The sequence below is a fragment of the Lissotriton vulgaris genome, chromosome 1_2 (assembly GCF_964263255.1).
Source record: "Lissotriton vulgaris chromosome 1_2, aLisVul1.2, whole genome shotgun sequence".
Taxonomy (NCBI): Eukaryota; Metazoa; Chordata; class Amphibia; order Caudata; family Salamandridae; genus Lissotriton; species Lissotriton vulgaris.
In genome coordinates, this window is record NC_141686.1 from 322,694,089 (window position 1) to 322,720,146 (window position 26,058).

Sequence of the window (26,058 nt, forward strand, 5' to 3'; positions counted from 1 at the left end):
TATGAGCAGCACTAGTAAGCGTGTGTATTTATGTGTGTGTGTGTGTTTATGTGTATATATATATATATATATATATATATATATATATATATATATATATATATATATATATATATATATATATATTACAGATGACCATAGCAGCAGTTAATTACTAATTAAATATACTTTAAAAATGACTGTTATCTGCTGCCCCCGTCATTCTTATAGCTTTAGGGGTGTGTAATAGTCTGATTGTCACACTAGTAAGAGCATGATCGTTAGTAGTTGTGTTGTTACTATCCTTGGCAGCATGGCAGGGGCAATATGTGCTGCAAACTGCAGTGGACACCTGCCGAGAGCCCTGGCACTTACTCTTTGACAAATTATATTTCTAAGTGTATATGTGTGTATGTATGTATATATGCAACTGCAAGTATCATGGAATCGAATTCCGCATTTAATTTTCCAACAAAAGGTTACTCGCACACAAGGAGATTAATTTCCAAGGTACTTTATTTCATAAAGTTTTAGCCGTCACCATCCCCACTTGCTAACCAACGCGTTTCGACCAGGATGGTCTTGATCATGGTTAGATGGTCAGCACTAACCATGATCAAATGAAATAAAGTACCTTGGAAATGAATCTCCTGGACTAAGAGTAACCTTTTGTTGGGGGGGGGGGGGAAATATATGTATATATATATATATATATATATATATGTGTGTGTGTGTGTACACATTTATTCCCTCAATCAAAGACAAAAAGTTGTTTAAAAAACGGTTTTCACTTTCTGTGTTTACTGTCTATGCTTGTGGTTGTTACAGTTAAAAATTGTAGTTTTAGCCTGCCTGTAATTGCATATTTTATCTTCTGTGTTGTGCCCAGCCCCCACCCCAGGCCAGCAGACCATTGGCTATTCAGCCACCAGGCAAGTCTGAGCCCTCCTCTCACACATGCTCAGGCCCCTAAGGCCTTGCTGGGTGCACCCAAATCATTCTCCAACATCTTGTGAGTTGCAGCCTACCTGTGCCCCAGATTGCAGTGAGCCGAGTCCAGGAAGTGCTAAGGAGACAGACTAGTGCTGTCTCTTCTTAAGACCAAAAAGCTGTTTAAACAAGCATTTGCAATGCAACAGGTCTCGCATTTACACAACTTTGAGCTATTAACATTGTAAATGACATTGCCTTTTTATTTTCGTTTTTAAAACATAAATAAAAGGCATTGTCATTTACAATGCCAACAGCTTAAACTCACCCAAATGCGAGACCTAATGCATTGCAAATGCTTGTTTGTATCATGTTAACATTAATTATTATAATCGAGATTCTGAAAATGATTTAATGATTTTTTACTCATGTATATATGTATGTGCTTGTATGGTGATTTTTAATCATCGAATAAAGAATCCTTGAATTGAATTGAATTGAGTAGGGTTTTCCCCCTTTGAACTTCTGTTTGGCCATCCTGTAAGGAGACCACTTTGTCTTGTGAAAGAGGGTTGGGAGAGGCCTCTCCAGGAACCCAAGCAAGACATTGTGGATTATGTGCTTGGCCTAAGGTCCAGAATGGCTGAGTGTATAGGAAAGGCATCCAAGAATCTTGAGGCCAGACAGGAGCTTCAGAAGCACTGGTATGACCAAAACGCTGCACTGCTTGAATTTAAACCTGGGCAACAGTTGCGGGTTTTGGAACCAGTGGCACCAAGGGCTCTCCAGGACAAATGGAGTGGCCCTTACCCTATCCTGGAGAAAAAGAGTGAGGTCACTTACCTAGTGGACCTGGGCACAAGCAGGACGCCCAAAAGGGTTATCCATGTGAACGCCTTCAGCTCTACCATTACAGGGCTGATATCACCATGCTGATGGTGACTGATGAGAAACAGCCCAGAAGATGGGTCAGTGGATGGAGTAGTCTTTTCAGACACCCTCTCTGCCCAACAGCAGACTGACTGCAAGCACGTTTTGCAACAGTATGCTAGTCTCTTTTCCCTGACCCGACCAACTGGTGTACCCATGATGTGGACACTGGTAACAGTAACCCTGTCAAAAACTAAATATATCGACAATCAGACCAAGTCAAGGAAAGCATCAGAGCTGAAGTCCGCAAGATGCTGCAGTTGGGGGTTATTGAACCCTCTGAAAGCACCTGGGCTAGCCCAGTGGTTCTGGTCTCCAAACCTCTTCCACAGGGTGGAAAGAGAGAGATGAGGTTCTGTGTGGACTATAGAGGGCTCAACTCTGTCACCAAGACAGATGCCCACCCTATTCCAAGAGCAGATGAGTTGATAGACATGTTGGGGGCAGCCACATTTCTCAATACCTTTCACTTAACTGCAGGGTACTGGCAGATTGGCATGGCCCCAGGAGCAAAAGAGAAAACAGCAGTCTCCACACCTGATAGGCACTATCAGGTTACTGTAATTCTTTTTGGGGTTAAAGAATGCCCCTGCCACCTTACAGAGGTTGGTGAATCAAGTCCTGACTGCGTTGGAGTCCTTTAGTGCAGCTTACCTTGATGATATTGCTGTCTTTAGCTCCACCTGTCAGGATCACCTGATACACCTTGGGGAAGGTTTTACAAGCCCTACAATCTGCAGGGCTACCTATCAAGGCATCCAAATGCCAGATAGGGCAAGGCACGGTGGTGTACTTGGGCCACCTTGTGGGTGGAGGCCAGGTACAACCCTTACAGCCCAAGATCCAGAGCATCATGGACTGGGCAGCTCCAACAACCCAGACCCAAGTCAGGGCATTCCTTGGCTTGACTGGGTACTACAGGAGAATTGTGAAGGGATATGGGTCCATTACGACTCCCCTCACAGAACTCACCTCCAAGAAAATGCCCAAGAAAGTGAACTGGACTGTTGGCTGCCAAAAGGCTTTTGACACCCTGAAAGAAGCAATGTGCTCAGCACCAATTCTAAAAGCACCAGATTATGCCAAGCAGTTCATAGTGCAGACTGATGCCTCTGAGCTAGCGATAGGAGCGGTCCTATCCCAGATCAATGAGGACGGCCAAGACCAACCTGTTGCTTTAATAAGCAGGAAGCTACTCCCTAGAGAGCAGCGTTGGAGTGCCATTGAGAGGGAGGCCTTTGCTGTGGTTTGCTCCCTGAAGAAGTTGAGACCCTACTTGTTTGGAACTCACTTCCTGGTTGAAACTGACCACAGACCTCTCAGATGGCTGATGCAAATGAAAAGGGGAAAATCCAAAACTACTTAGATGGTCCATCTCCCTACAGGGAATGGACTTTGAAGTGGAACACTGACCAGGGACTGCCCATGCCAATGCAGATGGACTTTCCAGGTTCTTCCACTTAGACAATGAAGACTCCCTAGGGCAAGGTTAGTCTCCTCACCTTTCGTTTGAGGAGGTGGGGGGGGGGGGGGGGGGGGCGGGGGGAGTGCCATCTTTCTTGCATTGGTATGCCCCCACATTTTGCTGAACTGCTGATGTGCTATGACTGAGCGTGCCCTGGGCTCCTGTCAACCAGGTGACCAGGGCCTGTGTCCCTTCCCTACAGCTGTGTTGAAACAAAACCCAATTGGCATCTCTGGCCACCTGTCAGCCCCTAGTAAATGGTACCCTAGGCACCCATGACATGGTGACCAGAGAAGACCCCTAAGGGCTGCAGCACTTATTGTGCCCCCCTTAGGGGCCCTTTACCCTGACACCCACACACTGCCCTTGCAGGCTGAGGGTCTAAGTACAGAACTAAACAGAGTCGACATGGCACACATTCCTGTGTGCCATGCTCACAAACCCACTGCATTAGCATACATCAGTCACTCCTCTAGCTGGGTGCCCTATGTCAGTGGTGTGGGCACAGATGCATGGGCCTGTGCCCCTACAGTACCCAGGGCCATTCCTGGGCACTGTAAGTGCAGTGATGCCATTAAGAGTATATGGTGCTGGGAGGTTGTCATTACGAACTCCACAGCACCATAATGGCTACACTGAAGACTGACAAGTTTAATATCAAACTTCTCAGCACACTAAACCCACACTGATGCCAGGGTGGGTTTAATGTAAAATGCACCACAGAGGGCATCTTAGAGACGCCCCCGGAAACCTAACCTACATCCACGTCTGGTCTGAGTGGCTGCCGAGGCTGCCACACAGCAGACCTGTTGCTGGACCCCTGGGTGGAGATCCCCCACTCTCCTGGGCCTGCAACAATGCACATCCTGGGCAAGGTGTTAGTTCTCCCCCAGGATGGGGAGGGGGAAGCTGCAAAGGCCTGCCGCCTTTGTGAGCTTCTCCAGGCCCCTTGCTGTACTCAGCAACTGGCCCCCACCAGTTCTAAACCCCCACTCTGGCGGGAAACCCTACGTCAGGAAGGGGGGGGTGCCAGCCTGTGCCAACCCCACCCCTCATGTGGGAGAGGCGAGGTGAAGCACGACCCCGGGATCCGGCCACCTTGAAGATGGGTAGCCCTGCCCAATCACAGCTAGGCTCCTGCCCCCCTGCCCCAGTAGAGGAGCAGGCTAGGGGATGTACCCACCCCAGGACAGGGATCTATTGGTCCCTGCCCTTGCCCTACCTGTAACGCCCCTAAAATTGGTATTTTGGGGCACCCTGAAACTTCCTTCCTCAGATCCCGACAAGAAAAGAAGAAAGAAGATCAAGAAGAAGAAGACCCGCCGTGCAGCTGCTAACAGGACGACACCAACTGACTTGGCCCCAGCTCTACCGGCCTGTCGATCCTGGAACCTGCTCCTGCTTAACCCCGGCGACTCCTGCGGACAGCAACCTTGGGAAACCCGGAGGACCTGCCTGCCTTGACCCTCTGAAAGACTGGGACTTCCCTAAGCAGAGGCTCTGCTTCAACAATAACCCTGGTGCCAGCCAGGAACCAGGAATCCTGCCCACTCTGCACCCACCGAGCCCGGCCCGTGCCCGAGTGATCCAAGACGACAAGGACGTCCCCCCGGCGACTGGGACCCGAAGTCCAGAGCCCAAAGACCCTCCTCGACGAACCAGACGACGCCTGCAGCCTCAGAACTAGGGACCCCAACCGCGGCCAGCTGAGGGTAAGATTTCCCGACACCCCGGCGCCCTGCGGCTCCCTGTGCCTTCCTGTGCCTTCCTTTGTTGTACCTACCTCTTCTCCAAGATCCCAACTAACCTCTCGAAGTGGTGGACGCACCTGACGAATCACCGTGCCTGAGTCTGCAGCCTTTGTTCCCTTTTTACCTTTCCTATTGGATAACATTGAGCCCCGACGGCTCAAAAGCATCCTGCTCCAAGCCACCCGAGTGCCGCTGGAAATGCAACTACTACCCTACTCTACTTCCCCACTTGCCCTGAGTAAGTGACCAGGATCTCAGCTCCCACAGCCGCGAGTCCTGCTTGCTTGCAGCCACTAACCGAATGCCCCCTACCCTCCTTTGGATTGCATTGGGCCTACTCTCTCTGCAGCCAGTTGCCCCTCAGCCGCTGAGGGTGTAACTACTGTACCTTTCCGACCCTGGGAGACCCCTGAGTCTATGCCCAAAAAATTTAACTTCACCAGTCGAGTACTCACCTGGAAACTGATAACTCGCTTTCCTGCCATAGGATAACATTGACTGTTTTGACCCGAAAAATCTTCTAAGTGTGAAGTTTTGAAACTCTGAAATATTCCTATGAAATCAGCCGAGTAACTAATTTCGAATTACTCACCTGGAATCAGGAGAGGAGCCAGTACTGTAGCTTTCAGCCAAATACTGAACCGCAAAAGTAATTAAAACTGTACTTACCCATTACCTGAATTTTCTCCCATAAGAAACCATTGACTGTTTTTCTCTAAAATTTCTTCTGTCTACTTTTGAAAATGACAAATATTCCTTGAAAATCGTACCATCTACTAAAACGTAAATACTTACTTGTCTTAGGTAGAGACCTTAGTACTGAACCTAGGAGTCCAGTCCTGGATTACAAAAGTAACGAGAATCTATTTTACCTGACACTTGAGTTTCCTTCCATAGGATAACATTGCTAGTTTTTCACTGAAAAGTTTCTAAGTGTCAACTTTTGAAATACCTTTATATTCTTTAACAATCATTGCAATAACCAAAACGTTTTTACTGAACTATTTTCAGCTTAGACCCCAAGACTGAATCTAAGATTCAGTCCTGGAGTTACACAAGTAATCTATAAAGTAATCAACTGCATTTATGTAGATAAATCCATTGAGCTCAATGTTAAATTGTGTTTAGAACTGTGTTGCCTACTGCAGCCACTGTACCTATTGTGTTTACCAAGTTTATTGCCTTTCTGCAAAGTAATTACCTGAGAGTACTCATATTGAGAAAAGTATATTTTGATACCTTGGTTCTAAAAATAAAATAACTATATCTTTTGATATAAAAACAATTGGCCTAGAGTTTATTTCTTCAGTGTGTTAAATCTTTTGCTGACTGAGTGTGTGCAACAAATGCTTTACACTGTCCTCTGGTACTGCCTTACTGCTCGACCAAGCTACCACTTTATCCAGTATTATGGGTTTCTTTCATAGATTCACATGCCTGAATCATTCCCCGTCGTCGGGATGGGAGTCCCCGGTACATAAATAAAGTAATGTCCTATAGACAGATAGAGAAATAGGCCTACAGGCCTTACATTAGTAACATATCCATGTCCTTATGCAAAAAGGACCAAACTCTAGAAGAGAACCAATCAGCTGTCACCTCCCTCTAGAACCTTTCTGGAAGGAACCTCAGTCCCTCAGATTTTCTACCGCACGTTGTGCTAAGGGAGTCTCCTCTGAGCTCTGCTTAGTTTTGTTTCTTCACAGCTGTTTTTACAGTATTTTGGGACATTTCTTCATATCTCTCCAGTGACTAAGGTGTATTATGGCTGACACACCTAGAAAAGGGTCTCTTTAGATCCTGTGGTTCTTGTGGAAAGAAAAGGCTGCACATTGATGATCAACATAAGGACTGCCTGTATTGCGTGCATCCAGATAATTCGGCAAAAGACTGCAAGGTATGTCGTACCTTTTCGACTAAAACCCTTAAAGACCGTGAGGGACGCCTCTTAATTTGGCTCCAGTGGCTAACGGGCAGAGATAACCTGGATTCCTCTGAGGAGAGTGAAGGTTCTTCAGTCTTCTCAAAATTATCTCTGAAGAGACCAATGGTGGCCTCTCCTAGCCCTACGGTTCCTCCTCAAAAGAAGACCGCTAAGAAGTCTTCAGAGGTTCTGGCTAAACCAACTTCTGGGAAGGAAGTTCACACCTTCAAGAAGCCAGTTTTGACGTCAACGACAACATCGTCGACGACGACTCCATCGTTGAGGAAGACAGTGTCTACAGCTTCACATGTCTCTACATCAACGACGACAGTACCTACGTCGACGGCGTCATTGTCCTCGTCGACGACGACCACATCGTCGACAGCGGGTAAGGCTTTGTAGTAGACAATAGCCATCAAGAGAGCCCCGTTGACATTAAAGACCCCGTCGACGCTGGCTTCGCCGACGACAGCATCGACGACGACCTCGACGACGAAACCAATACCGTCGACGTCGCAACCGTCGACCGAGGGCTCGTCGACGAGAACACCATCGGCGAAGGAACCGTCGACGAAGACTTTGTCGACGTCAGGAATTACTTTACCGTCGACGACAGCCCCGTCGACGATATCATCACCGGCTATTAGGACTGCAGACGCTTCACCGTCGACGATCACACAGTCGACGGGCTCGTCGACGATGATTGATTCTAATCTGCAAGCTACATGCGTGCGTCTCAATATCACCAAGAAAGACGCTGACGCCGGAATTAACTTCACCAAGCCGGGTACAACCAATTCCGCCGGCATGTCTGCTCCAAGAGGAGGATTCTGACGAGGGGGGCATGTTCCAGGCGACAAGCCCTTCAGAACTGCATGTAAAATGCCAGAGTTCAGATGAGCAGGAAGTTCAGGAGCAGGTATATCATCCACCTCCTACTCCTATGGTTTGTCTACCAGCATCTCTGGTGACGGATTTACGATACCTTATCCAGGATTATAAGCAGAGATTTCCAGAATCTCTAGCTCCTCCAACTACCACAGTCACTCCGTCGCCAAGACCACGGCCTCCACCCTTGAATATTCAGACGGAAAGGTTGGTTTTACCCCATCCTCCATCATCGGATGAGGAAGAAGAGGGAGAAAGAGAAGAAGATCAACAGGAAGAAGGTGAACTGCAAGACACTCAGTCCTTGCATGATGATTGGGATGACTATGTAATCCCCTCTCCGGCATCCCCAGTGCCCGCAGCCGCAGATTCAGCACCGGGCGACATTGCGGGGTTCCATAATGTGGTGGACAGGGCTGCTCAACGTTTTAAGATTTCAATGGTCTCCCAAGAACAGGACTGTACGATTTCAAAGAACCTCTCAAGAAGGCAGTAAGGTCAATACCAATTATCGACTATGTCTGGTCAGAAGGGGTGAAAGTCATGCAGAATCCCTCCTCTGTGTCACCAGTGATCCCTCGGCTGGATAAAAAGTATAGGGCACCAGATACGGCACTGGCGTGTTTGACGGGGCATCCTAAGCCGGACTCTGTAGGGACGCAGGCGGCCCAGAAGAACTCCAGGAACCCTTCAGCCCCTATGTCGGCTCCTCCTGATAAGGAGGGAAGAAGGTTGGATAACATTGGCAAAAGGTTTTCATCAATGTCAGCAATGACAGTAAAGGCCGCGAACACTTTAGCGCTCCTGGGGCTCTACAATAGACAGTTGTGGGCAGACATGGCCCCATAACTGTCGGAATTGCCAGATTCCTCCAAAGAGGAAGTGAAGAAGATTCTGCTTGGTGGTGAAGCATCGGCGTCAGAAATTATAGACTGCGCAATGGATATCAGTATGACAGGGTTCCGTCAGTTGGCTGGAGCAGGAGTCTTGCGGCGCCAAGGATGGCTAAAGGCAACTTCTTTCCGTCCTGAGGTGCAAACAAAGATCTTGGACATGCCATATGATGACCAGTTACTATTTGGCACGAAAATTGACGAAGCATTACAAGCTATTAAAAAGGACACCGACACTGCAAGAGCTTTGGGCACTCTTCAGTGTAAGAACCAGTCCTTTCGTGGAAATAGAGGAAGAGGACAGTCTTCCTACAGAGAAAATTACCAATACAAGTCTTCACACTCTTCAAACCAGAGTAGACCGCAATACCAACAGCGCCAACAACAACAAGGCCAGCAATCATCTCTTGGAAAGTCATCCTTTCGAGGTAGAGGACAGAGAAAAAACAACGGGCGCAGACAATGACATGTTTATTCAGCCAGTCCAGACTTCATTTCAATCATTAAGAATTGGAGGAAAGATTTCCCAGTTTTTACAAAATTGGAGAAAGATTACTACGGACCTTTGGGTCCTTCAATTAGTACAATTCGGCCACTCTATGGAACTCATACAAATCCCTCCTCAAACTCCGCCCCGCCCAATGCATCACAAAAATCCACGGCTGCTTCTACGGGAGATCTCGATTATGCTGCAGAAAGGAGCAATAGAGAGAGTACCTCCATCTCAGAAGAGAAAAGGGTTTTATTCCCCCTTCTTTTTGATCCAGAAAAAAGAAAAGAAGTGGAGACCAATCTTGGACCTCAGGGCCCTCAAAAAATTCCAAAAGAAGCAGTCGTTTCGCATGGTCACAATCCAGAAGGTCCTGCAACTACTGGAAGAGCGAGATTTTATGGCGTCCCTAGACCTGCAGGACGCTTACTTCCATATCCCAATTCACAGGAATCACAAAAAGTACTTGTGGTTTGCAGTACCGGGCAGACACTTTCAGTTTCGCGTCCTGCCCTTCGGGCTCAAGTCTGCAATGCGCATATTCACGAAATGTCTTTCCCCGGTGGCGGCATATCTCAGACAGTGTCATCACCAAGTCTTTCTGTATCTGGACGACTGGCTGGTTGGTCAAGGCTCCATCCCTAGAAGACTCGTCCAGGTCTTCCAATAGACTAAACGACTACTCTGGTGGGACTTCAACCACCGACAACCCTTATCATACAAATTCGAAATTCTCACAACTAGTAGTGGGTCCACATGCATCACATGGTGCCCATCCACACATAGTTACAACAAGGGGTGGTGAGGGACAGAGTCTCTGAATTAAGCAGAAAGCTCTCACCCAGTCAAAAGATCAGGGCTAGATCCAACACCGTTTTTTAGCTCACTGCACCATCCCAGTTTCAGAACCTGGCTGTATGCAAATTAGTCTGTTCCTGTCCCAGTGCATGATGGGAACAGGACAAACCAAACTACAGAAGCCAATTCTTACACTGGGAAGGAAACAAGCTCCCGGGGACCGGTTTCTGGCATTACAGCCGTCTTCGGCCCGGTTTGCTTGAATCCTGATGGTGCAATGAGCAAGGGTCTCACATCTGAGAATACCCTTCCACGCTTAGGGTGGACAAAAATATTTACAACAAGGGGTGGTGAGGGACAGAGTCTCTGAATTAAGCAGAAAGCTCTCACCCAGTCAAAAGATCAGGGCTAGATCCAACACCGTTTTTTAGCTCACTGCACCATCCCAGTTTCAGAACCTGGCTGTATGCAAATTAGTCTGTTCCTGTCCCAGTGCATGATGGGAACAGGGCAAACCAAACTACAAAAGCCAATTCTTACACTGGGAAGGAAACAAGCTCCCGGGGACCGGTTTCTGGCATTACAGCCGTCTTCGGCCCGGTTTGCTTGAATCCTGATGGTGCAATGAGCAAGGGTCTCACATCTGAGAATACCCTTCCACGCTTAGGGTGGACAAAAATATTTACAACAAGGGGTGGTGAGGGACAGAGTCTCTGAATTAAGCAGAAAGCTCTCACCCAGTCAAAAGATCAGGGCTAGATCCAACACCGTTTTTTAGCTCACTGCACCATCCCAGTTTCAGAACCTGGCTGTATGCAAATTAGTCTGTTCCTGTCCCAGTGCATGATGGGAACAGGGCAAACCAAACTACAAAAGCCAATTCTTACACTGGGAAGGAAACAAGCTCCCGGGGACCGGTTTCTGGCATTACAGCCGTCTTCGGCCCGGTTTGCTTGAATCCTGATGGTGCAATGAGCAAGGGTCTCACATCTGAGAATACCCTTCCACGCTTAGGGTGGACAAAAATATTTACAACAAGGGGTGGTGAGGGACAGAGTCTCTGAATTAAGCAGAAAGCTCTCACCCAGTCAAAAGATCAGGGCTAGATCCAACACCGTTTTTTAGCTCACTGCACCATCCCAGTTTCAGAACCTGGCTGTATGCAAATTAGTCTGTTCCTGTCCCAGTGCATGATGGGAACAGGGCAAACCAAACTACAAAAGCCAATTCTTACACTGGGAAGGAAACAAGCTCCCGTGACATAGGTCACTTACAAGTTCCACAAGCAATGCCGATGTATAGAGATAAGCATAAAAGTAGTGTATTAAGAAGGACCGTTGACACACCCTCCTCTAACCAAGTCCCGGACAGCGTAAAAATGCTATCCTGGAATATAGCTGGGCTTTCTCAAAAACTTTCTGAGCCTGACTGGCAGAACTATATCAGTAATTATGACTTATGCCGTTTTCAGGAAACATGGGTGATAGTCCTTACATAAACTAGGCTACAGAACTTTTAATACAGGGGCAATACCATCGAAAGGAGGAAGACCCTCAGGTGGACTAACTATCTGGGTCAAAATTAACCTAAACACCACTGTAGAGACAATACACACAGGCTCCAAAGATAGTCTGGGGATAAAGATGGCACTCGAAAATAAGATATATGTATATCTCTTTAATATCTATTTAAGGCCAAGGGAGCACACAAAAGAAGCATTGGGCATTCAGCAGTTAGAGGAAGTATTAGATAACATTGTGCCAAACGGGATGGTCATTGTGGGGGGTGATTTTAATTGTTGCTATAAACCAATGGTAGGAATGGACATGGTCTTCCAAGAGGAAGATTTAGCCAGAGGAATTCCTCTGTTAGATACAAACAAAAAGGTTGCGTGCACAACATCAGCAACTCAAATATCCATTTCACGATAGAGAAATCTCAATATCTCACTCAATATCTGCGGTTTCCCGCAGATATTGAGTGCTCAAACACTTTCTCAAGAGGAAACGCCTCCTCCCGCATTGACGTGATGGTAAGCACAGCATATTGGGCCAACATTCAGAACTGTAAGGTTGACAAAAGAGGGGAGAGCGATCACTTCCCACTGTGTTTAGATCTTGTGAGGGGCTGGGGTGCGAATCATCTATTTTTCCCAATGAACAAGAGAGAGGAAACTAGGCATCCATCAATTAGTAATAACCGGAGAACTGTCAAAGGGCCAACAATACTAGAACAGGGACACTTATATGTCGCCTTCATCGACTTGAAGGCAGCTTTCGATTCCATCCCGAGAGACTGTCTGTGAAAATCTCTGCAGAAGCAGGGAGTCCCAGGGGAGATCCTAACCCAGATCAGAAGGCTTCATGAGGGGAACTTCGCAAAGGTCCGCTGGGGTGCAGGAGGGGAGCTCACAGAGTAAATCCTGATTAGGAGAGGGGTGCGCCAGGGCTGTGTCCTGGCGCCCACACTGTTTTTATATGTGAATGACATGGTGGAGCATTTGCAACTGGCCTTACACGACGCACCCAAGCTTGGAGGCAAGCTTATTTGTGCTCTCACATTTGCTGATGACACAATATTGCTGTCATAAACCCAGAGGGGCCTCCAAAATCTACTTGATAGCCTCGACAAGTATTGTAAAATAAAAAAGAGATAAACCCTTATAAAACTAAGTACATGGCTATCAAACCACATAAAAACTTCCAAAAAAGATTAGCTTTGAATGGGGAGCTTTTGGAGTGTGTTCCAAACTTTGTATATTTAGGTGTCACAATAGACTCAAAACTCACATGGAAGACACAAATAAATAAATCCAACACCATGTTAATGCAGAATTCTATCCTTATCGTGAAGAAGCAGCATTCGACTGTATCCAAGGCTAATTCTCCTGCGCTACAAGTTTATAAAGACAAAGCGCAATCTGCCTCACTTGATGGATCGGAGGTATGGGGAGGCGACAATTTGCAGTCATTAATTATTGGGGAAAATAAAATCCTGAGAATGTTTACGTGCTATTTGGATAAAAAGGCTAGATCATCTTGCTACTTGGAGACTTCTGGCCTACTGGATTAGTATCTGGTTAACAGTAGAGTTAGAGACTTATAGACAGACTCTAAGGGAGCTCCTGCAACTGGATGTATATGTTACCCTGCCCTGGCTGACCCATGTCCATAAGTGGCTCTTAGATTTAGGCCTGAGACGGTATTGGGCAAACTCGAATTTGTTGATTCCGGACTCAGAGAGAGATCAGGAATGTATATTGGGAATTTATTTTACATAAAATCACTTTAAATCCTGAGTCAGGGGGGCTGACATCACAATTTCTGTCTTTTAAAATGAACCAGAGTTTTTAGCCTTTCTTAGATGAGATCTTAGTAATTGCAATTGTTTCATTATTGACTATTTTCACCACATTACATGTAATGGGGTGACCCTGTAACCCTCAGAACCTGGGAGGGTAATAAACAAAATAATAATGGTTCTGTCGGAGAGAAATACACACTGCTTTAGTATTTCAATGGTATTTTTCTACTTCGTTCCTAACCAGGATACAAAGATGAACGTACTAATATCAATACAAACAAACACACTGACCTAAGAGTAAAAATGAAAGTAAATTTTTACTCATAAACTTTCATCACTCGAATTTGAAAAACAAAATATTCCAATTGCTGTCCCTAAAACATATTTAAAACATACATGTGACATACATTTTGTGCGTAGAAATGATACACAATTAAAACAACAAGTTAAATTGTTACTTCATATACTTATTGGAAATGACAACTATATATACAATAATCATGTAGGTACATCAATTTAATCTTGGATCCTACACGGTTTTGAATTGTTGGTTCGTGTCAAAAAAGGGATTGCGTCGACGTTTCGACCCTGGGGAGCGATGCGGTGATTTAACGCATCAAGGGCGGGTCTTCATCAGGACTGTGTATATGTAGGACAGCCTCTTAATCATAATGGACATGTATCAGGGATTGGTCAGTGGTATAACAAGGATGCAGTTGAGAGCATAATAATTTGCTCACCTCTTGCAGACCTAGCTCCGCTTGGAGTCCCGGTCTCTTTCCGAAGCGAACTCACGGTCAGTCTACTCAGGCCGTATGGATGTTCATTGAACCTATAATCAAGGACGAGGGGTTACTCAAATCCCTAATTTCCTAATTGGGAAATTAGGGACTTGAGTAACCCCTCGTCCTTAATTATAGGTCCAATGAACATCCATACGGCCTGAGTAGACTGACCGTATATATAGTTGTCATTTCCAATAAGTATATGAAGTAACAATTTTACTTGTTTTAATTGTGTATCATTTCTACGCACAAAATTTATGTGTCATGTATGTTTTAAATATGTTTTAGGGACAGCAATTGGAATATTTAGTTTTTTTCTAATTCGAGTGATGAAAGTTTATGAGTAAAAATTTAGTTTAATTTTTACTCTGTGGTCAGTGTGTTTGTTTGTATTGATATTAGTACGTTCATCTTTGTATCCTGGTTAGGAACGAAGTAGAAAAATACCATTGAAATACTAAAGCAGTGTGTATTTCTGTCCGACAGAACCATTATTATTTTGTTTATTTTCACCACATGACATTTGGATAGGTCTATGACATGCTACTAGTCATTGGTATTGCTCGCCATTCTGATTAGGCATGTGAATCTATGAAAGATCCAATGCTGGAGAAAAGTTGCTTCCCTGTAACTAAAATTGGTATCTTTCTTAGATTCACATGCGACCCTACCTCCTCCCTAGTCAGAGGAATTTGTTTCCTCTGTTCACCCTTGTGCTATCGAAAAGTTCCTGTATAGTTGCCTCTATGGGAGTGAATGTGAGGAAATTTGGGTTTATTATGTGGTGTGGTTGTGCAACTTGACTGTGTAATACTTAACCAACCCCTTTAAGTCCAGTAGGTTTCTTCTATCAAACCCTCAGCTCAACCCTGGGTAGATGTGGCCAACAAAGCGGAACAAGGGTAAAACATTTAATCTGAAAGAAACAGGTTAGTGTTAGATTCCTTACCTTAGAATATCCCCAGGCATCAGACTGGATCCGGAAAGTTTTGCGTAGCAGTACCCCTGCGCGTCGGTAGGCGTCGTCTGCGGCTCTGCGTCCGTCGTCTGCGTCGTTGGCGCCGGGATGACGTCGTCGGAGTACTCGGACGCCGCCCTCGCGCGCTGACGTCAGTTCTTCATTTTTTCCGCGCCAGCAAGCGCAGATCCGGAAAAAGCAGTATTCCTTAGTCAATTTTTTGACTAACTTTTTCGATATTTTTGGATCCTGTTTCGAGAAGGAAGACTATTGGTGCCGGTAGGGATGCCCGGGTTCAAACCCTGTGCCGATTGCAACCGACTGAAGTCGGTTACCGACCCCCACCGCCGGTGCCTGTATTGCCTTGGGGTCGACCACAATGACAAGTCATGCCCCGACTGCCAGGCCTTGACGTCGAAGGCTAGGCGGGAGCGGTCCAGTAACCGCCTCGAGCTCCGGCAGTCGGCCCCGTGCCGCTCATGCTCCCGGTCCAGGAGGAGGTCGAGGGACCGGTCGCGGGGCCACAGTCATCACAGCTCGGCGAGTGGACACCTCATCGGGCTCCAATTCCTCAGGTAAGAGGCACACTAAGACGAAGAGGCAACACTGCTCTTCTGACTCCCCAATCCCCACTCACCCCCTCCTCCCTCCCTCCCTGACGCTCGCGCAATGCGGCCGGGGGTTCAGGCGACACCGCACACGCGCTCCGCCTGGGGGGGCTACCCAGGGTGTAGCCCCCGACGTCGTCCCCGATTTCCCTCACCCCCCCTCCTCGATCCGGTTCCGGCGTCGCTCGATGCCGCATTTGACGCCGAGAGAAGAGCAATTCTTCTATGATCCGGCCCCATCCTTTGCGCCTGACTACCAGGAGATGGAGGGCGAGGAAGATTGGGAGGGGTCTAAGGACCCTCTGGCACGGGAGTGCCAGTCGTATCAGGACTGGGCAGGTGAGCTAGGGGAGGCCAGTGGTTTGGACACTTTGCCCGACACTGGAGGGGGCTGCCTACAGTGTGGTGTTGACGAGGGCGACCAAGGCCTTGGCTCTTGAGCTCCCCGTCGCGGCCGTGAGGACTAACCTCCTCACTGAGGTCCTCAAACCGCAGGCAAGCTCTTCGGAGCCTCTAACGCCGTTCATTTAGGCCCCTACTGACGTTCTGTTGGGCACTTGGTCCAGACCCGCTACAGGTCCCCCTGTAGATAGGAACGTGGCAGACACCACCGCCCGGCCCCGGGCGACCCTTGCTTTCTGTCCACCTACCCTACCCCAAGTCTCTTGTTATCCAGGCCTCTAACTCCCAGACCCAATTCCCGACAGCTCCCCCTGATCGGGAATCCAAAAGGTATGAACAGTTTATTAAGATGTTCTCCTCACTCAGTTTGGGGTTGCGGTAGATCAACACCGCTTGCCTTTTGGGCCGTTACACCCACTCTCTGTGGGACACGGTCACGGACGTGCTGCCAACTTGCCCGGCGGAGGCCCGGGTAAAACTCCCCAATGCCCTTGCGGAAGGGCGAGATGCACCACAGTATTCTATTCGTTGTGGCCTGGATACTATGGACTCGCTAGGCAGGGCGATTGCAACGACGGTGGCGGTTGGCTGCCACGCCTGGCTGCGGTCCGCCAACTTTTCGGCTGATGTCCAGAACACCTTTATGGACATGCCGTTTGATTGCCATCGCCTCGTTGGCGACAAGGCAGACAGTGTGCTTGTGCGCTTTAAGGACTCCAGGGCTACGGCCACTGCATTTCGCCCCTTAACGCCAGTGGGGGGCAGGGTTCCCCATCACCTCCTCAACTGGCGCACCATCACATCAGACAGGTGAGTGCTGCAAATCGTCTGAAGGGGCTACTCCCTCCCCTTTGAGGCGACCCCCTCCAGCCATGCCATCGCAGTACCACCACGTGTTGGGGGATCACTTGCAACTTCTGCAAGAGGAAGTTATGGCCCTCTTGGCCAAGGGGGCCAAAGAGCGCGTTCCTGGGCCGGAAGTAGGACGTGGTTGTTACTCCCACTACTTTCTGGTTCCCAAGAAGGGCAAAGGGGCCCTATCTTGGACCTGCGAAACGTCAGCGGCTTCCTCCGTAAGGAGAAGTTCAAGATGCTGATTTTAGCTCAGGTCTCAGCTGCCCTAGACCTTGGAGACTGGATGGTGGCGTTGGACTTGCAGGACGCATATTTTCACATCCCCGTCCTGCCGGCCCACCGGCGCTACCTGCGGTTCACAGTAGGCTACGAGCACTTTCAGTTTACCGTGCTCCCCTTCGGCCTTACCAGCGCCCCTCGGGTGTTCACGAAAGTGATGGCGGTGGTCGCAGCTCATCTGCGCAGATTAGGGTTGTCAGTCTTCCCCCTATCTCGACGACTGGTTGTTGAAGGCGGGCTCGCCCCAGACAGTCGTCAGCCACCTCCTGACTTTGTCCGACCTCCTGCACCTGCTGGGGTTCTCCATCAATGTGCCGAAGTCACACCTGAGTCCCTCTCAGAAGCTCCTCTTCATCGGAGCGGTTCTGGACTCTGGTTTATCCTCCCGAACAGCGGTTTCGGGTTTATCCTCCCTACCAGCGGGTTCGGGATATTCAGGCTCTGATTCCGATCTTTCAGCCTTTATCCCGAGTCTCGGTCAGGTTGATGCTGCGGCTTCTGGGGCTGATGGCCTCCTGCATCCTTCTGGTGCCTCACGCCCGGTGGCGGATGCGGGCTCTGCAATGGGACCTGAAGTTTCAGTGGGCCCAGCATCAGGGCAACCTGTCCGACCACGTCCTGATCTTGGAGGGCACTGCGAGACAGTTGCAGTGGTGGCTCACGGATCGCGATTGGATCAGCGGCAGATCCCTCTCCCTACCCCAACCGGAGCACGTAGTTGTGACGGATGCGTCCCTCCTGGGCTGGGGGGCCACATGGGAGAGGCGGAGATCAGAGCCCTCTTATCTCCGGCGGAGTCCCGGCTCCACATCAACCTTCTGGAGCTGCGGGCTATCCAACTTGCACTGAAAGCATTCCTCCCCTCTGTCCGGGGGAGTGCAGTGCAGGTGTTCACGGACAACACCACCGCCATGTGGTACTCCAACAAACAGGGAGGGGTGGGGTTGTGTACCCTGTGTCAGGAGGCTCTACGCCTCTGGCAATGGCTGGAACATCAGGGTGACCCTGGTGGTTCAACACCTGGCAGGTTCCCGAACACCAGGGCGAACGAACTCAGCCGTCGGTGCATGATGGATCACGAATGGCGTCTGAACTCGGACGTGGCGAAAGGTCTCTTTCAGCAGTGGGGAGAGCCTTGGTTAGATCTATTTGCCACAGAAGAGAACGTGCAATGTCATCAGTTCTGGGCGTTGGAATTTCCAAGGCGGCACTCGCTCGGCGACGCTTTTCGTCGCGAGTGGAGCTGCGGTCTGTTGTACGCCTTTCCGCCTAAACCACTTCTGCCCAGAGTGCTGATGATCAGGCGCGACCGGGCCCAAGTCATCCTTGTGGCTCCGGACTGGGCACGAAGATACTGGTATCCCGAGCTACTCAGCATGTCAGTCGATCCCCCGATTCGTCTGCCTCTTCTGTCGCAGGACGGTCCTCCACCCGAACCTGTCCAGCCTCCACCTCCATGCGTGGAGATTGAGCGGCGGCAGCTGAGGCCATTTGACTTGCCTCCTGAAGTCTGTGATGTGATTCTGGCAGCCAGGCGTCCCTCCACAAAATCGGTATACGCCTGCAGGTGGAATACATTTGTGGCATGGTGCACAGCAAAGGCTGTGGATCCCCTTTCTGCCCCCCTTTCAGAGGTTCTCCTCTTTCTTCTTTCTATTGCCCAGCAGGGCTCTACTCTGGGCACCCTCAAAGGCTACCTCTCTGTTATCTCTGCCTTCTTAAGGCTTCCTGATCAGCCTTTTCTTTTCAAGTCCCCTGTTGTAAATAGGTTCTTAAAGGGCATCACTCACATGTTTTCTCCTGTTCCTTTCGTGATGCCTCAGTGGGACTTGAACCTGGTTCTAACATACTTGATGTGCGCTCCCTTCGAGCCACTGCACAGTTGCCCTCTGCGCCTTCTCACCCTTGAGACTGCATTCATGGTTGCCATCACCTCTGCCAGGAGAGTGAGTGAGCTCCAGGCTCTATCTTCCAAACCTCCTTTCCTTTCTGTCCATCCGGACAAAGTTTTCTTGAGAACGCGTCCCTCTTTCCTGCCCAAGGTAGTCACGGCCTTCTACATCGGGCAGTCCATCACCTTGCCCACCTTCTTTCCACCTCCGCATCCCTGGAAAGAGAAAGAGAGGCTCCACCGTTTGGACCCAAAACGTGTTCTCTCATTCTATCTGGACTGCAAACACGCCAGTTCCGGTTGGACGACCAGCTCTTTGTTGGTTACGTGGGCACTAAGAAGGGACGGGCGGTGCACAAACGGACCATTTCTCGATCTGTCGTTTTGTGCATAAAGGCTTGTTACTCACTGGCTAAAAAGTAGCCTCCTGTGGGGCTGCATTCCCATTCAACTCTGGCCGCGGCGGCTACTACTGCCCTGGGTCTGCGAGTCCCCTTGCAGGACATCTGTCAGGCAGCTACGTGGGCCTCGCTGCACACGTTCGCAAAGAACTACTGCCTGGACAGCCAAGTCCGTAGAGATGGCTTTTTCAGCCGTTCTGGTGTGATCATTGGTTTGCAGACCCACCACCGTGGTTGGTATTGCTGGGGTATCTATTCTAAGGTAAGTAATCTAACACTAACCTGTTTCTTTCAGATGCACAAGTTACTTACCTTCGGTAACGATATATCTGTGAGAAACAGTTTTTAGTGTTAGATTCCTTACCGCCCCACCCATCCTCCCCGTTCTGCGAACCGATATCTAGGGTTAAGGTTCATCCCTTTTAGGGCCCTAGTTTCATGGCACCAGTGTTGGTTTTTATCATGGCTCTGCATTCCTGGCGCGGAAAAGCTGTGTATAGGAACTGACGTCAGCGCGCGAGGGCGGCGTCTTAAGTACTCCGACGTCATCCCGGCGCCAACGACGGACGCGGAGCCGCAGACGACGCCTACCGACGCACAGAGGTACTTCTACGCAAAACTTTCCGGATTCAGTCTGACGCCTGGGGATACTCTAAGGTAAGGAATCTAACACTAACTAGTAAGTAACTTGTGCAATTGAAGAAATCAACACGACACAAGAATACTGAAACCATTTTGTAAAAATAGACTGTATTTTATAAGAGTTTAGAGACTAAAACGAAAAAGATCCACCAGGCGGTTCCGTAGATATGAATTTTAGAAGTGATAATAAATCAAAGCATTTTCATTTAACTGCGAACAAACTTTGGCAAATCTTTCTAATTGGACACTTAGAAACTTTTTCAAGGGATGCTTGGATAAGTCTCAAAGAGGTCGGGTAGAAGTACTTGAGGCGAACAACTCCAGCAGGGATCCAGTCAGGGGGACCAGCATAGTCCTTACAAACATTTACCTCCACATATGAAGCAGTCCTCCAACTGTTCCAGGGCCTTTGTCCTCATTGCAATGGATTCCTATGGAGTGGTCTTGATGCAAGGGATGAAAGATGCTGTAGATGCTTTGTGGCCAACGGGGGTCTTCCTGCAAGCTTTCCTCGGTCCACGAAGATGGTGCAATGAGCTTGGTTACAGGGTCAATGCACCATGAGGTCCACTCCGGTCTGGCCAAAGTTCAGTCGTCACTGGATTACCAATCGGCCGACATCACCGTCCGATCTTTGCTGGGTTGAGAACTCAACTTCAGCCACCACTCCCAGGGCTCAGCAAACTCGGGTGCAACTCTGTACATCGGGACTCAGTTCCTGGTGCTGCCCAGTGGTGGTGGTGCTGCCTTGAAGACTGTGGGCTACAAACGTGCTCCAGCAGGATTCTTCAGCTGTTGTCTCCCTGTGCTGCAAAGAGAAGTCCAATCGACTGGCTCATGGAGTCTCTTGGCATTGCTGTGTTCTGGAGACAGCTTCCAATTGAGCAGGACACTGCACACACAGTCCCTTCCAGCTAGCAGGTGTAGTCCTCTTTGATGCAGGCTATCTTTGCTGATCCTTCGGTGCCGCAGGTGTAGGCCTCTTAGGTGCAGGCTGTCATTGCTGATCCTTCAGTGCAGCAGGACATTCCTCTTTGGAGCAGGCCATCTTGGCTGATCCTTCGGTGCAGCAGTTGTAGGCCCCTTCGGTGCAGGCCATATTTATAGATCCTTCGGTGCAGCAGGTGTGGTCTTCTTTGGTGCAGGCCATCTTTGCTTATCCTTCTGTACAGCAGAGCAGTCCTCTTCGGTGCAGGCCATCATTGCAAATCCTTCTTTGCAGCAGAGCAGTCCTCTTCGGTGCAGGCCATCTTTGCTGACCCTTCGTTGCAGCAGGGTTGTCCTCTTCGGTGCAGGCCCTCATTCCTGATCCTTCGGTGCAGCAGGTGTAGTCCTCGTCGGTGCAGGCCATCTTTGCTGATCCTTCAGTGCAGCATGGCAGTCCTCTTCGTGCAGGCCATCTTTGCTGATCCTCCAGTGCAGCAGGTGTAGTCCTAGTCGGTGCAGGACATCTTTGCTGATCCTTCGGTGCAGCATGTCAGTCCTCTTCGGTACAGGCCATCTTTGCTGATCCTCCGGTGCAGCAGGTGTAGTCCTATTCGGTGCAAGCCATCTTTGCTGATCTTACGGTGCAGCATGGCAGCCCTCTACGGTGCAGGCCATCTTTGCTGATCCTTCGGTGCAGCAGTTGTAGGCCTCTTCGGTGCAGGCCATCTTTGCTGATCCTTCGGTGCAGCATGGCAGCCCTCTTCGGTGCAGGGCATCTTTGCTGATCCTTCGGTGCAGCAGGTGTAGGCCTCTTCGGTGCAGGCCATCATTGCTGATCCTTCGGTGCAGCATGGCATTCCTCTTCGGTGCAGGCCATCTTTGCTGATCCTTCAGTGCAGGATGGCAGTCCTCTTCGGTACAGGCCATCTTTACTGATCCTTCGGTGCAGCATGGCATTCCTTTTCGGTGCAGGCCATCTTTGCTGATCCTTCGGTGCAGCAGGTGTAAGCCTCTTCGTGGCAGGCCATCTTTGCTGATCCTTCGGTGCAGCATGGCAGTCCTCTTCAGTGCAGGCCATCTTTGCTGATCCTTCAGTGCAGCAGGGCAGTCCTCTTTACTTCAGCTTCTCTTTGCTGGCCCCTTGGTTCAGCAAGGCACTCTTCTTTTTGGCCTCCTTCCAGTCTGTAGAAATCTGAGGTCTGGGAGCCAGGGGTGGCCCTCTTATGCTCGGAAAATATCCTCAGGGCAGGATGTGGCTGGTAGCCAATGGGCTACCAGGTTCCCTCTCACCTGTTGACCACTTGCTGCGAAGTGTGGCATCTGGCTATCCCAGGATGTACCATGCTGCCCACTCCCAAGATGGCGAGACCCCTCTTTTGGTGTTCAGATTTCACTAGCCCACCCCTGGGGTGTGGCTACTTCATTGCTACATGCCCCTAGGGAAACTAGTTTGGCAACTGGGTGCCCCTCTCTGCTCCCCGTGCCAGCCTGTCTGTCTAAACAATGGGACATCCCTCCTTCCTAATGTGACCCATCTGCCTTTAAAAGCAGCTTCTCCTTTGAAGCCTGCCATTTGGGGCTAACACCCAAGTGGCTTCCTGCAGGTGGGAGGTAATACATCCCTGCCCTGCAATCCCTAGTTTTTTCTGTTCCTTAAAGTTGTGGACATATCTCTCCAGGAGGGAATAAATCTGTCTTGCGCCATGTGTGTCCTGAAAGGCACAGGAGTTTTAAATGCAGCAAGGTGGCAGCTTTGTAATAGCTGCACACTGCAATAAGTTACATTACGTTTGACTTGAAATACACGTTGGGCTTAATGTAACAAGGTGTTTGATACATTGGAGTATCCACTTTAATAGCAGCTTTCAGGGGTTAGCTCGGCTGAAGGGTCAGCATGTAATCCTGTACTCACCAATTGGGCGACCAAGTCTTTCCGCAGTAAAAAGGGTGGTTTTGCGTGTTTGCTGTCACAACATGTAAAATACTTGTTCTGCTATATCATATGTTGCACCCTGCCTTAGGACTCGGTAGGCTTGCCAGAGGGGGGACTTACACAGATCTACTGGGGAAGTAGTGGATTTGCCATTGCTTTCAATGACAAAGTGAGGCTAGCAGTGCATGACTTCTCTGCCAGTCTGCAGTGGTGGTCTTGTTTTAAGTGGGGGCCTCCAGGCTGGCACAGCCAGTGCTGCTGCCCTGGGCTACCCCTTTAACTTACATTCCCTGGGTAAATCAGTCAGTGGGCGCAACGCATGCAGGTGACAGCACAGATTCTTCATGTTTGTTGTGTTCCACAGTAAGATATGTTTGACACCTGTGCGAACACGATGTGCTTCAGTTAAATGTCAGGAGGCATCTTCTGGATTTGGAAGAAAAGTTTTGTTACTGGACAGTATGATCATAAAATCAGGCAAAATTGTTTGCATCTAGAATAATTTCACTGCATCGTTAAATATTGACATAGACCTATTTAGCTCTTGTTGATTTTGGGTCTTATTCATTGTCAACATTTTATGGGTCAGCTCTTCTCAAGCGAAGACCTGTCCGATGTATGTGTTTTGTGTTATTTTGGACTGGGTGGGCGGTGTGAATGGAGAAGATGGTTTCAGTGACAGCTACTAGTAAAGCCCGTCAAGGCCTAGGGTTGGTTGACCACTGCTTTGATTTAACAAAATTGTGCGAGAATGAAATCATGTTTGGGGAAGAGGGAGACTCCACTCTGCTCACATGGGTTTTGGCACCATCACCATGCTTTTAATGTGTCCGATCAGTTGTTTGTGTCACTCCAGTTAGTTGTGCGCCAGGGTGTTCACAAGGCTGTTTCTAACTAAATTAAAAGTTTATTCCGATGTGGCCACATTGTCATAATTGAATGAAATATTAATTACACCATCTTTACAGCAGTCCATTTCTACATACATATAGCATTCATCATGAGATAAATGATTTCTTCAGTTATATCCCATATAGTGCTTACTATTCTTTCTCAGATGACTTAGCTGCTTGTGCCACTACTGCCCTGACATGTACCTTCTCTCTCTTCAGGGATGAGATTCAGATGAAGGCCTCGTACAGCAAATCCAACGGGCAGCCCAAGAACCTTGGCCGTCCTGCCTCCCCGTCGCCTCCTCCTGGACAGGCTCCCCTGAGCCCCACTCGTGGCAGCAGTGGAAACAGCGGCGGAGTGAAGAAGGTCTCCGGCGTGGGTGGAACAACATATGAGATTTCTGTATGAAATCCACCTTTCTTCAAGTGACAGCAATGCAGAGACTCGGGCTGCCATCTGGAACAGAAGCACGCTCCACCAGTCAGAAGCCAAGAGATTGGTCACATGCATGTACATTTGGAACCAGTCGCTAAGCAAAGCAGACAATCCTTCGGTGGGGCGCAGTTTTCCTGATGCAGGATTGAAATAGTTGTCTGCAAGTGAGGGAGTGGGAAGCTGCTCTCTGGTCACAGTGAGTCTAGTCAGACTTTGTTAAGCAGCTAGGTTCTACCGGCCTCAAAAGCTTTCCTACGGGAACTAAAAAACAGCAAACCACTTTGTGCAGCATTGCTCACCACCAATTTTTTTAATTATTTTTATTAATATTTTGTGAGTTCAGACTTCCCCCTTCTCTTCCCATCATTTTCCTTAATTTCAGGTGTGTACATATCTATTTTATCTCTAAAATTACCAATATGTGGTGGGGGGGGTACATCCTGCCATAATCACCGCTTCTACCTGTTCGGTTATTTATGGTGGGATAGCTCTGCTGTCAGTGGACATCACACACTCCCTTGCCCAGTGTTCCCAGAGAGAGACTTACCTTTGGTCGGGTCTTGTCACCTCTTTCTGGTCATTTGAGGGTATTGGTTTCCACCAGCTTAATCCCCGTTCTAGGTCCAGAAAGTAGGGTCTGGTAGTAAGCTGTTCATGAAGATCACAATCCTCCTACCAGTTTCTTTTTGTGGCAAAAATGTTCTTTGAAGAACGTCGCTACAGAAATAACTTCCCTTACACATCTGCTCATAGGTACTGTGAGCATTGTATCTGGGGGAAAGATACTCTGAAAGAGGGGGCATGAGGTGCGTACAGCAGCCTGAGCTATCCCCATGCACAGACACGTTTAACTTTAAAAGGCCATAAGAAACGTCCCCTGACCAGTCTATATTTCACTCCCTTGATGTAAGCTTAAAGTGATGAAAACAGACTGTAAATGTATGTATTAAACTGGAACAAACAGCAATACGCTTCTTGCCAGATGCCAAAAAACAGAACGCCAGGAAGAGATAACGGTTCAGAGGTGGTGGTAAAGGGGAACGATCTCAAGCAAATGAGACGGGAGTTATTTTTTATTATAAGTATCCATTTTAAACCAACAAAAGAAATTAAAATGAAAAAATATATATGTATAAAAAGAGACTATCCTGTTCATGTATTGATTTTCTAGTGAGCAAATGTGTGAGAGATGATCAGCGACAAGTGTGTGTTGATGTTTATTGAAAGCCGAATGAGAGACTAAAACAAATCCCACATTAATGTCTCTTATCCCAGGAAAGTGTCCAGCATCTTCAGACAGGGTCATCAGCTTGTGCCCAAGTAGTGATCAGCATGCTCTTTAGACATAGTGTCTATTCATCACACATTACAGAGGATCAGAAGGTGTGTGATGCCATGCATAATGGCTGGTAAAGACTGCACTGGAGAGAAGGCACACAGCATAGAGAGGACATATGTAGGCAGGCTCCAGTTAAGTTGGGTAGGCCACATGGTGGGGTAGTTGCACTGAGGTGGGTGGGCCGGGCCAGGGAGGATGTAATGCAGAAGCAAAAGGTTTGAGGGTGGTGTTTGCGGCCCCTCAGTAGCTGATGAAATGTTTAATAGAAGGTCATTCTGTCGGAAGTGATCAGGCCAGAGCTTCACAAACCCAAGGCAGACGCTTAACTAGACATCTGCTCACATATCCATTCTATGGG

The 26,058-nt window shown here is 48.6% G+C and overlaps 1 protein-coding gene across 2 annotated transcripts in view; it reads left to right on the plus strand.

Annotated features, from left to right (window-relative positions):
- ZDHHC5 (zDHHC palmitoyltransferase 5) overlaps positions 1 to 25,500 on the plus strand; it is a 485,133-nt gene extending 459,633 nt beyond the window's left edge. For both annotated transcript variants that reach the window (XM_086953378.1, XM_086953377.1), the window contains one exon: positions 24,145 to 25,500. In XM_086953378.1, coding sequence (XP_086809504.1) covers positions 24,145 to 24,334 — 190 coding nt within the window. In that variant the 3' untranslated portion in view covers positions 24,335 to 25,500. The remainder of the gene's footprint in view (positions 1 to 24,144) is intronic.
- Positions 25,501 to 26,058: the final 558 nt, after the last annotated feature.